At 43.6% G+C, this 12,941-nt stretch overlaps 1 protein-coding gene across 1 annotated transcript in view; it reads right to left on the bottom strand.

Annotated features, from left to right (window-relative positions):
- grid2ipa (Grid2 interacting protein a) overlaps positions 1-11,093 on the bottom strand; it is a 61,328-nt gene extending 50,235 nt beyond the window's left edge. Inside the window, exons 1-5 of the mRNA XM_090194463.1 lie at positions 10,636-11,093; positions 8,869-8,925; positions 7,521-7,774; positions 6,885-7,217; positions 6,551-6,705 (exon numbers count right to left, since the gene is read on the bottom strand). Of these exons, the coding sequence (XP_090050589.1) occupies positions 6,551-6,705; positions 6,885-7,217; positions 7,521-7,774; positions 8,869-8,925; positions 10,636-10,717 (881 nt within the window). The 5' untranslated portion in view covers positions 10,718-11,093. The remainder of the gene's footprint in view (positions 1-6,550; positions 6,706-6,884; positions 7,218-7,520; positions 7,775-8,868; positions 8,926-10,635) is intronic.
- Positions 11,094-12,941: the final 1,848 nt, after the last annotated feature.

Consider the following 12,941-nt stretch of genomic DNA (forward strand, 5'->3'; position numbering starts at 1 on the left):
CTGTCACTGCAGTGTGCAGATGCAGCAGATGTGAGAGTGACTGCGTGTGCATCTCTCTACCACCAACAGCAAAGTGTCTGCAGAGAAGCTAAGTGCTGGATAGGGACTGAAAAAACGATCATAATCAACAATGAGATGCAAAAAATGTGTGTGTGTATAAGTCTCTCAGACACACAGAAAGTGCCTGCGCACACAAAAGTGTTTATTTTATACTTTGCTATCAATGCTGAGAAGAAAGAAACGTGATATTCCCTGGGGACTTTGACAGTTTTCCTCTGTACCGGAGGGATAAATGGTCTGCGTCCCCAAATGCCATCCTATTACCTACATAGTGCACTAGTTTAGAGAAGAGCCTGGTCAAAAGTAGTGCACCTTATAGGGAACAGGGCGCCATTTGGGATGTTGCCATGGAGTATGCAAACCAAACTGACATCTCCAGCCTGAGGAGGATTTCAAACAGGCAGTCCTCACCATGAGACAGCCCACTGGTGACATCTGATCAAAGTCATTGAGCTTCACCACATAACTGATTCTGTTCCTGCCACCATTCTGAGGAAAAAGTATGAGGAAAGCAGTTTTCTATGAAATATTGATTGTTACGCAATTAAATTGCTCTTGTTCCTCCAATGCAGACCTATTGTTGTTGAAGACTACCATATCGATGAATACCTCAGCCAGGGCCTGTATTTATAAAGCATCTCTGAGTAGGAGTTCTGATCTAGAATCAGGTCCCCCCTGTCCATATAATTCTATTCAATATGATCTAAAAGGCTAAACTAATCCTAAATCAGCACACTTACTGGTCCTGGTCGATTAAACACACTAAGGTCTATTTGACTCTCCCCAAGCTCATTTCTGTGTAGTAGAACACTAAAACACAAAGGGTGTTGGTAGACCACTTGAACATGATTAATTACAATGAACATTCAAAGCTCCCCCTGTGGGTAAAATCAATTGTTCTGATCCAATGCACAGTAAGTCATCCAGGTGAGCTGAACTGAACCGATCAATCTAAATGGGCGAGATGAATTTTGGATTGCTCAAAGGGTTCCGTTTTCCAGGACTGCTCCAGGACTGCTAAGATTTTACCATAGATCATAAACATTATATACAGTATGCATATGGACATCATAGCATTTCACATGTCTGAGCCTTCCCCGTGAGCAACCTTGATGAAACATATCCAATATCAAAGCACTAATCATACCACACACATACAAACACAAACTGCATCTTCAAACTCAGGTCTGGCACCAAGGCTGTTCACTCACACTAAAATATGAATATGCTGTCCTGATTATATCAGATTGGTTGAAGGTCACTGTAACTGAATATCTGTCCACCACTGTGTATGAGTCTGTACCAATGATACTGTCACTGTTAGTCTTTGTTGTATATTTTGCTATGGGTGGGTGGGTGTGATAAGGAAGTTTGTTTGAATCTGTTGTGCTCAAAGGTGTTTGTGTTTTGTGATGCTTGGCAGCTCCTTAAAAAACTCATCAGGGAGAAGAGTCACTAGTCACTACGACAGGATGTGACTCAGAGACCTATATGACTCTCAAAGAGATTGTGTGTGTGTGCATTTGGTTTTTTTTAGGGGGTGGATCAGTTTTATTATTGCATATATATTGTAGCTTCTATCAATGTAATTGTCTGCATCATTTCCAATCCGCCTTATATATTTTTAGATAAATATATATATTATTTTAAATATATACAATACCAGTCAAAAGTTTGGACACACCAACTCATTCAACTGTTTTTCTTTATTTTTACTATTTTCTACATTGTAGTTTAATAGTTGAGTACATCAAAAACTATGAAATAACACGTATGGAATCATATAGCAACCAAAAAAGTGTTAAACAAATCCAAAATTAGCTGCCAAAGCAGCAGCTACTCTTCCTGTGGTCCAGGAAAATTAAGGCAGTTTATACAATTTTAAAAACATTACAATACATTCACAGATCTCTCTGTGTGCCCTCAGGCCCCTACTCCACCACATATACACATTACTAAGTACGTAAGTGTAAGTGTAAGTGTGTGTGTGTGTGTGTGTGTGTGTGTGTGTGTGTGTGTGTGTGTGTGTGTGTGTGTGTGTGCGCGTGCGTGCCTGCTCCAATATTGTGCTGCTTCTCAGTCCCCGCTGTTCCATAAGGTGTATTTAAAATGTAATTTTACAGCTTGCGTCAGTTACTTGATGTGGAATAGAGTTCCATGTAGTCATGGCTCTATGTAGTACTGTGTGACTCCCATAGTCTGTTCTGGACTTGGGGATTGTGAAGAGACCTCTTGTGGCATGTCTTGTGGGGTATGCATGGGTGTCGGAGCTGTTGTGGGTGTCCGAGCTGTTGTGCGTGTTGACATGCATTCAACATGTCAATAACCTCTCATAAATAAAGGTAGTGATGAAGTCAATCTATCCTCCACTTTCAACCAGGAGAGATTGACATGCATATTATCTGAGCCAATTGCAATTTGCAATTGCAAAGGCACCTGACCACACAACTGAACAGTAGTCAAGGTGCGACAAAACCAGGGCTTGAAGGACCTGCCTTGTTGATATTGTTGTTAAGAAGGCGGCGCCTCGCTTTATTATAAACAGACTTCTCCCCATCTTAGCTACTACTGCATCAATATGTTTTTTGACCATGACAGTTTACAATCTAGGGTTACTCCAAGCAGTTTAGTCATCTCAACCTGCTCAGTTTCCACATGATTTATTACAAGATTTAGTTGAGGTTTAGGGTTTAGTGAGTGTTTGGTTCCAAATACAATGATTTGAATTTTAGGAATATTGTGGGCTAACCTATTCCTTGCCACCCACTCTGAAACTAACTGCAGCTCTTTGTTGAGTGTTGCAGTCATTTCAGTCACTGTAGTAGCTGACTTGTATTGTGTTGAGTCATCCTCATACATAGACAGTCTGGCTTTACTCAAAAATGTAGATTCTTCAAAGTAGCAATAGTTAGCCTTGGTGGCAGCTTTGCACACTCTTCTCTCAACCAGCTTCATGAGGTAGTTACCTGGAATGCATTTCAATTAACAGGTGTGCCTTGTTAAAAGTTCATTTGTGAAATGTATTTCCTTCTTAATGAGTTTAAGTTGTGTTGAGACAAGGTAGGGGAGGTATACAGAAATAATCCCTATTTGGTAAAAGATCAAGTCCATATTATGGCAAGAACAGCTCAAATAAGCAAAAATAAATTACAGCCCATTATTATTTTAAGACATGAAGATCAGTCAATGAGGAACATTTCAAGAACTTTGAAAGTCTCTTCAAGTGCAGTCGCAAAAACCATCAAGTGCAGTCGCAAAAACCATCAAGCGCTTGAAAATGGCCCTCATGAGAACCACCACAGTGAACGGAAGACCCAGAATTAACTCTGCTACAGAGGATAAGTTCATTAGAGTTACCAGCCTCAGAAATTGCAGCCCAAACAAATGCTTCACAGAGTTCAAGTAACAGACAAATCTCAACATCAACTGTTCAGAGAAGAATCAGGCCTTCATGGTCGAATTGCTGCTGAAAAAAAAAAAACACTACTAAAGGACACCAATAAGAAGAAGAGACTTGTTTGGGCCAATAATGAATCACGAGCAATGGACATTAGACCGGTGGAAATCTGTCCTTTGGTCTGATGAGCCCAAATTTGAGATTTTTGGTTCCAACCACTGTGCCTTTATGAGACGCAGAGTAGGTGAATGGATGATCTTCGCATGTGTGGTTCCCACCGTGAAGCATGGAGGAGGAGGTGTGATGGTGCTTTGCTGGTGACACTGTCTATGATTTATTTAGAATTCAAGGCACACTTAACCAGCATGGCTACCACAGCATTCTGCAGTGATAGGCCATCTCATCTGGTTTGCTTAGTGGGACTATCATTTGTTTTTCAATAGTGCAATGGCCCAAAACACACCACCAGGCTGTGTAAGGGCTCCAAGAAGGAGATTGATTGAGTGCTGCATCAGATGACCTGGCTTCCACAATTACCAGACCTCAACCCAATTGAGATGGTTTGGGATGAGTTGGACCGCAGAGTGAAGGAAAAGCAGCCAACAGGTGCTCAGCATATGTTGGAACTCCTTCAAGACTGTTGGAAAAGCATTCCAGGTAAAGCTGGTTGAGAGAATGCCAAAAGGATGCAAAGTTACCATCAAGGGAAAGGGTGGCTACTTTGAAGAATATAACATGTATTTTGATTTGTTAAACACTTTGTTGGTTACTACATGATTCCATATGTGTTATTTCATAGTTTTGAATGAGTTGGTGTGTCCAAACTTTTGACTGGTACATTTTTTTAAATATATGTTTTCCCCTAACCCTGCGACCCCTCCCCTAATTTAAGTAAACTAATGGACAACACTTAGGCTTCTACTTCCAGCTCATATAGTACATACTATATACATTTTACAGACACAGTATATTTTACATGAGTTATCTTTTGTTTGTTTTTATTCCCATCCTTCAGCTACCCTCAACCCTTCCATCTCTGAACAGAATCACATTTGGATCTATTTGCCATATATGATATTCTATTTGCCATATATTTTTCAAATGTGCTGTGATGTTTCACAAAAAGTTTTGAACCTACAGTGCCTTGCGAAAGTATTCGGCCCCCTTGAACTTTGCGACCTTTTGCCACATTTCAGGCTTCAAACATAAAGATATAAAACTGTATTTTTTTGTGAAGAATCAACAACAAGTGGGACACACTCATGAAGTGGAACGACATTTATTGGATATTTCAAACTTTTTAACAAATCAAAAACTGAAAAATTGGGCGTGTAAAATTATTCAGCCCCCTTAAGTTAATACTTTGTAGCGCCACCTTTTGCTGCGATTACAGCTGTAAGTCGCTTGGGGTATGTCTCTATCAGTTTTGCACATCGAGAGACTGACATTTTTTCCCATTCCTCCTTGCAAAACAGCTCGAGCTCAGTGAGGTTGGATGGAAAGCATTTGTGAACAGCAGTTTTCAGTTCTTTCCACAGATTCTCGATTGGATTCAGGTCTGGACTTTGACTTGGCCATTCTAACACCTGGACATGTTTATTTTTGAACCATTCCATTGTAGATTTTGCTTTATGTTTTGGATCATTGTCTTGTTGGAAGACAAATCTCCGTCCCAGTCTCAGGTCTTTTGCAGACTCCATCAGGTTCTCTTCCAGAATGGTCCTGTATTTGGCTCCATCCATCTTCCCATCAATTTTAACCATCTTCCCTGTCCCTGCTGAAGAAAAGCAGGCCCAAACCATGATGCTGCCACCACCATGTTTGACAGTGGGGATGGTGTGTTCAGCTGTGTTGCTTTTACGCCAAACATAACGTTTTGCATTGTTGCCAAAAAGTTAAATTTTGGTATCATCTGACCAGAGCACCTTCTTCCACATGTTTGGTGTGTCTCCCAGGTGGCTTGTGGCAATCTTTTATCTTTTATGGATATCTTTAAGAAATGGCTTTCTTCTTGCCACTCTTCCATAAAGGCCAAATTTGTGCAATATACGACTGATTGTTGTCCTATGGACAGAGTCTCCCACCTCAGCTGTAGATCTCTGCAGTTCATCCAGAGTGATCATGGGCCTCTTGGCTGCATCTCTGATCAGTCTTCTCCTTGTATGAGCTGAAAGTTTAGAGGGACGGCCAGGTCTTGGTAGATTTGCAGTGGTCTGATACTCCTTCCATTTCAATATTATCGCTTGCACAGTGCTCCTTGGGATGTTTAAAGCTTGGGAAATCTTTTGTATCCAAATCCGGCTTTAAACTTCTTCACAACAGTATCTCGGACCTGCCTGGTGTGTTCCTTGTTCTTCATGATGCTCTCTGCGCTTTTAACGGACCTCTGAGACTATCACAGTGCAGGTGCATTTATACGGAGACTTGATTACACACAGGTGGATTGTATTTATCATCATTAGTCATTTAGGTCAACATTGGATCATTCAGAGATCCTCACTGAACTTCTGGAGAGAGTTTGCTGCACTGAAAGTAAAGGGGCTGAATAATTTTGCACGCCCAATTTTTCAGTTTTTGATTTGTTAAAAAAGTTTGAAATATCCAATAAATGTCGTTCCACTTCATGATTGTGTCCCACTTGTTGTTGATTCTTCACAAAAAAATACAGTTTTATATCTTTATGTTTGAAGCCTGAAATGTGGCAAAAGGTCGCAAAGTTCAAGGGGGCCGAATACTTTCGCAAGGCACTGTATATACATTTTACGCAGTACATTTCAAACTGTCCCTTGTAGGGTAAGCATTAGAATAGTCTAAATCGCCTCAATATTTGCAGCCATAGGTGACAATATCACTCTAGGAGCTGATCCGTCGTCAGTATTGTGGAATCATTCTCTTTGTAATGACGCACTTAGTGAACGTGCTCTCTATGTGGTGTTTTGGGAAAAGCATGTGACAACTTTGGCCGTTTTAGGAACAATGCATTGTTCAAATATTCGTAAGCTTATCGGGAAACCGGGCCCTTGTCTGACCCGACCATGACACAATGCCACAAAGAGGCGGCATGATAGCATGTTATAATCAGCTGATTGGTACCTGACGCTGTCAATCAGCTGCTGATGGTCCTCATTGATTAAGATGTCTGGGAGGGCTTCAGCTAGGTTCTCCACGTTCCGCTCGGCTGCGTACTGCTTCAGAACACCAAACAGCTGTTCCTTTATATCTGGCTCATCACCAAGCACCTCCTCCACCTGCAAGAAGAAGATAAACACAACTTCCTGTTGACCTCTGTGGGCTTCTGAGTGTGGAGACCTCCACAGATGGAGACGCAGACAGAGACAGAGTTGGAAACGGAAACAGACACAGGGGTGGAGACAGATGCAGAGACAGAAGACAAAGATGCAGGCACACACCCCTGCCACCCACACACCTTCTTGTTAAACTCCAGGGCCTTGTGTGCACGGTCCTGCCTGATACTATCCCCGCTCAGTGACACCTCCCTCATACTGTGGCTGAGGCGCTTGATCCTCCGTCTCATACTGAGCACGCCCAGACGCAGTGGGCGTCCCTGTGCCACCTTGATCATGGCCGCCGCCATTTCGTGATGCTTGACGGGGATCCCGTTGACCTCCATGACGTAGTCGCCGACCCGGAGGCCGCTGCGGCCCGCCGGGGAGTTGGGCAGGCAGTCATCCACCAAGAGGGGGCAGTCTCCCACGATGGTGAAGCCGAAACGGCCGTCGGGGCCTGGGTTGATGTCCATCTAGGGAACAGTCAGATTAGAATTAGATGTGAAGACAATAAAGTGTCTATTTGATAACTATCTGCATGGAAAGTAACGGAGATTGTTTTGAAAGCACATGTCATTTTGCCCTAGACTTATGTGTTACCCAGCTCACAGTTCCAGATCAATAGTAGTGATCACACTGAGGCTTAGGTAACATGCAACAACACTGTCACAACCAACTCCTATCTGCCTTTAAAAAATGTCTCAAGTGAAAAACCGAGGTCAAATGTCCACTATCTGCATCACTGAAGCCTAAATGATTTCCCAACTGTTCCAGACCTGTTCTATGCGTGACACCACTCCGATGCTGGGGGGTACAGTCTTCAGAGTCTGTGCCAGGGCCACCAGGGCCTGGGTGCTGAGAGAGGACACCTCCTGGCCCTCGATGTCCACCACCTGGTCCCCAGGCTGCAGGCCCGCCAGGTAGGCACTGCTGCCCTCAATCACAGACAGGATGTAGCTGGGGCCCGCGCCCCCCAGAGTGAACCCAAACTCCTCCGGCCAGTTCTGATTGGTAGCCGGGAGGGTCAGGTCTGGAGAGTAGTCAGGATTGGGTTGGTTACTTAAGCCTGTTATACATAGCCTGGGTGCCAGTCTGTTTCTGCTGTCTTGACAACTCCTTATGGAACATGTTTGACTTGGCAATGACAGCAATGTAGTTGACAAGAGCACAAACAGATCTGGGACCAGGATACTTCTAACACAAACACTGCTATTACCAGGGTCTAGAGTCCATGCCTTTCTCAAATACTATCCCCAAATATACCAGATTACAGACCCAGTCACATGCACGCCTCCTGCTGTGGTAGAATGGTAAAACATCATGGGTCCTTATTTGTTTTTACACCAGTAGGAGGCGTGGCAGGAATTCAGGGACTATAATGAGAATCCAGGTTTCCCCAAATACACTGGTGGAGACCCAGGTAAGACCACGGTCAGACCTGCCTCTGGACCAGGGATCCAAAGCAGGGTCTGATAACCTGGGATGACCTGAACACACTGAAGACAGAGCCAGGTAAAACCAGGGTACCTTGATGTATTTGGGGCATAAGAGTGTAGATTATTTTAATAACAATGTCATGCAATGTCACATTATGATACCATTTAAATGGAGACTCAGCGATATGAGCAGCTGTGTGAAGAACCAAAGATACTGGAGAGTGAGTGCCATGCAAGAGGCTGCACTTGTGAGCATGCACACCACAGAGCATCTGCACATGTTCACGAGAGTTTGCGTCACTCTCCTGCAACATGATAGCTGCGTGACAACAACTGCGGAGGAGATTTGCCTCTTGCTTCGCGCTCTTTGATGTTTTGGAAGTCGTCCCGATCTGCTAATGGTACATTTGTATCGCTGAGTCTACCTTTAACTACATTGTAGTCTCTTTTCACAGTTGCTTGTCTCAGAGGTGGAGACAAGTGGCAGTGAAGACACTACTACAATGTAGCTGTACTTGACTGACCTGGGTTGAAATACTTTATCTGGGCTTGATTGAGCTTGCCTGGCACCAATGGAATAGTTGCAAAACTACAAACCTTACCCATCTGGAACCCCAGGCAGGCTAAACCAAACGCTAAAAGTATTTGAACCCAGATCTGGGACTTGAAACTAGTTTAAAAGTCTTACTGATATTCATTGGATTATTCATTGGAGGACAGCCCATTTGTTGACGGAAAGCATCATCTGAATGGGCGAGAGAACCAGAGCCCGAAGCGTCACAAGAATGAAATGGGTTGAGAAGGTTTTTCTGCTCTTAAGGGACATCCACAATGGTCGAACACAATGGTATCACTTTTTAACAGACACTATCATACCTCCATAGTATAACGCCCCGCTTGGAGGGTTCGAGAGTGGAAGATCAACTATTGGAAAAAACTTGACTTTATTATATAATAGCAATCAATGAGAAATAACCCAATCAATAACAAATATACTTTTATTTTGAAGAGTGAATATAGTCAATGTTTCGAGAGATCAAATATTAGCACCACATAGTTTTGAGCCCACCTGTCCTCTCCGTCAAGAACAGGTCAAACTGAATACGTTTCCACCATACTGTTTTTACAGATCAACTTGCTTTAAGACCAGTGATCATGATGGACAGAACATGAGCAAATGATGCTGTTTTAGACTGTTGGGACTCAGCCTATGTCTGTCATAGCTTTCTGTTCTGAACTGCTGGCCCTCCCCTGGTCACTGGCCTCATTCTCATACTGCAGTCAGCGGGTGCCACTCAATACTCCACAAAATGGCTTCCTATTCTCGTCTCCTCACACTCATCTGCACTGATCTGAACAGACGCGATAGCTGAAGGCAAAGTGGCAGATCGAGGCCTATCAAAATGACTTGCTTTATCTTGTCAAGTTGTTTCAGATCAGTGCAGTTGAAGGAAAGCTGGATACAAGGAGAGGAAACATCTTTAGATTATTGAGATGTACCCATTCATTCTCCTCACTCTCTCCTGTACCAGATTGTTAACCTCCTAACACTGAAGTCTACAGCCTCAGCCTTATTCATTTAATAGGCCATATGATGATCCTATGAGGATTAATGTTTAATGAAAAGATTAATAGGTTCCATGACTACAGCAGGCAGTTTATGCAATTTCAATGATTGAAGTGGCAATCTTTCTCTCATTATGAAGGTGTGCATGAAGAGACACACACACACACACACACACACTCTCTCTCTCTCTCTCTTTCTTTCACCCTCTGTCTCTTTCTCTTTCTGTATCTCTCTCTTTCTGTCTCTATCAACGGGTGCATGAAGACACACTCACCCACACACACTCTCTCTTTCTCTCTCTCTTTCTCTCACTCAGTACCAATGTGTAAAGGTAGCCTATTGTATGTGGATTTCTTAAAGTGAACAAGAAATGGATGGTCAGATCAGTTTGAGACAATTCAAAGGAGAAAAGCTGGCAACAGTGGCATCATTACATAGTTCTACACTGACTTTGCAGGGAAAATAAAAAAGTAATGGTGTTATGAAAATGTACGAGCCCCGGATTATCTGAATAAAAGTTCAGAACACAGTGAGAACAGGTCGTTCTATATTTCACTTTGTAAGTCTCTGTGTATTGTGTCATAAAACAACTAAGTCTAAAGTAACGTGCCAAAATAAATTGGGACATCTAGACCTGTGAGAAAGTACATTGGTTAAATCAAACATTTCTTTCTCCGATGTACCAGGACACGCAACCCCACCGTCGAGATTAAACTTCCCACGGCCTTCTTCTCTCTTCTCCAAATCTGAAATACTTCTGAAGCCCGCGACCTAGATACACACACACAGCTTTAGTCCTTTTGTTCTCTTCTGTCTCTTCTCCTCCTCTCTTCAGAAGAGAGGGATGAAGCAGATAAGAGGAATAATGAAAAGGAATTAAAGACTTACAGAAATCTTTGGAGGCACCGCGAGGTCCAGACTTGCTCTGGCGCAGCGAGAAGCGGCCTTTGCGGCTCAGAAACCGCCTCATCTTGACGCTGGTGGTGTCTACTGAGATGTCAAGGTTTGCGAGGACACGTCCAGTCAACGGCCCAAAGTCCCCGTCTCTGGTGCCCAGTCACGCCCTTACCCTCTCTCTGGCTCCTGTACCCAGCTCCAGCACCCCCACCAAGACCTACAACCCAAACCCTCTCAAGAGGTCACATCAGCGTACAAGTAGGCTGATGTCTCCCTTTCACGGATCAAAGAACCAGAGATATGAGGCAAAAGAGGAGAAGGAGGCTGGGAGAGAGAGGAGACGGTCTGTAAGTCAGGCTCCCCATCGCAGGTAAAAATCTGCCGGCCCACAGCCCTAGCTAGCTGCTATCGCGGAGCGCCCATACAAAAACTGGGACACTTTGTCCTCTAATGATTCTTTCGTGAGAAAAGGTAGCGCGAAGCCCCATTTTTCTATAAATACCTCTGCCTCTCTCTCTTTCTCACACTCTCCTCCTACCCTCTCTCGCTCTGGTTCTTTCAGATGGGGCCCTCTCTAAGGGCTGAGGACTGACCCAGAAACAGTGAGGAGAGCCAGCCAGGGACACTTCTCACTGATTAGAGCGTGTCAACCTCAGTGTTGAGGCACTGTAGTCTATAGGCAGTAGGCACACAATGGCTCCTCAAGGTTCATCTAGGAAACTTGAGATTGAGGGAACAGGTTAAAGGTACACACCTTCCAGGTTGCATACCATCCTTACAATCCTGAGGCGAAGAAAAGGAGCAAGGCTGGTAAATGTCTATTATACCTGATGGTAACTTCCAGAACCTTGGCTGAGGATCAGCACGAGAGCAATCCTGGTTCCCTGTTAGACACTGACGTCAAGCTTGCACCCACCCAATCTGGCTACCTGAAAGTGAGACCTGTTCAATTTCAAATCACCCGTTACAGTACTCTTGTAGATCTGAAATGATAGCAATATGGTGATAGCTAAACCTTGCACTGTAATAGGTTATGTGGACCAGCCATCACATTGCCTACACTTATAACCTTTCAGATCTACAGTGTCTAAGAGTAGGGGTGAGGTGTCAGTTTTAAATTTGGCAGTATCCCTCAGTATGAGCCCTGAGGAAACCATGTCCTATTGGTAAGTGTTTACCCCTCCGGGGCTGACTTGACCTCAATGGAATCGTGATCAGTATGTTTCCAGTGGGAGTTGCAGGCAGCAGCACTACAGCTGTGGAGTGTCCTCTGTTCTAACAGTGATCATGGCTCATGTGAAACTCTGCCAAATACATCTCTAGAGACGATCATGTTCAACAACATACAGTATGAGGAAACTAATCAGGGAAACAGTGATTGTGATGTTTGAGTAGGTGTGTCTTTGATTGGACACAACGTAAGCAGAGTAAGGTTTAGTTATGAATGGCTGGATCACCATGCCAGTATGTACAATACAACGGGCCAGAATCAATGCTTTGTTTAGTAGAGATGGGGACATCCTCATTAGGTGCCTAAGAATTGACTGTATTTACTTTGCTAGCCACAGGCAGGACAACAAATCCCCCATGGGGGGGACACACAATTATAAGAGCTTGTACAAAATACTTCAAAGGAAACACAATTGCAGAAAAATATACATCAACACACCATTGGCATTACATCATGTGGAAATGCCCTGTTCATCTTACAGTAGAAGACTATGGGGGATTTCGGACTTTGATAAGGAAAAAGCCAAAGACATGATTATACGTTTTGTTTCAGGATTGTTTTATTCATATCAAGTAGCCTGATCCCATTGCATCCATGATAGTTCAAATGACTCTCTCAGAGTAAAGGGCAGCTGTACAAAAAAACCCAGAGGGGTGAAAAGATTTGTCGTCATTCTGACCGTCTTGAGAGAATGCGAGCGAAAGGCATGGGAGTAAAAAGAGTGAATGAGAAAAGTAAAGAGAGAAGAGACAGAAGGCAACAACAACCACGGGCAAGGTGAGCAGCAAGGCTGCTTTGTCCTGGATCTGCCAGGCTGATGAATCCACTCCCGCTCCTCCATCTGGGGCTCACTGAGAGCTGCTGGGTTGCCCACGGCAACTGTAAACACCAGACCCAATCAATCGATCAATAACTGAATCAACCGATCACTTCTCAGCCTGCTTTTCAGTCAGGTATACAGTACACAGGAACCATTCATCCATAACAAGCACATTTTTCACATCCACAGGACAAAAATTCCTTTTAGTCTTCTGCAGAAACTCAATTCTCAAAGATGACAAAGTTG

Source organism: Oncorhynchus mykiss, chromosome 13, assembly GCF_057628025.1.
Source record: "Oncorhynchus mykiss isolate SJ-2025 chromosome 13, ASM5762802v1, whole genome shotgun sequence".
Classification (NCBI taxonomy): Eukaryota; Metazoa; Chordata; class Actinopteri; order Salmoniformes; family Salmonidae; genus Oncorhynchus; species Oncorhynchus mykiss.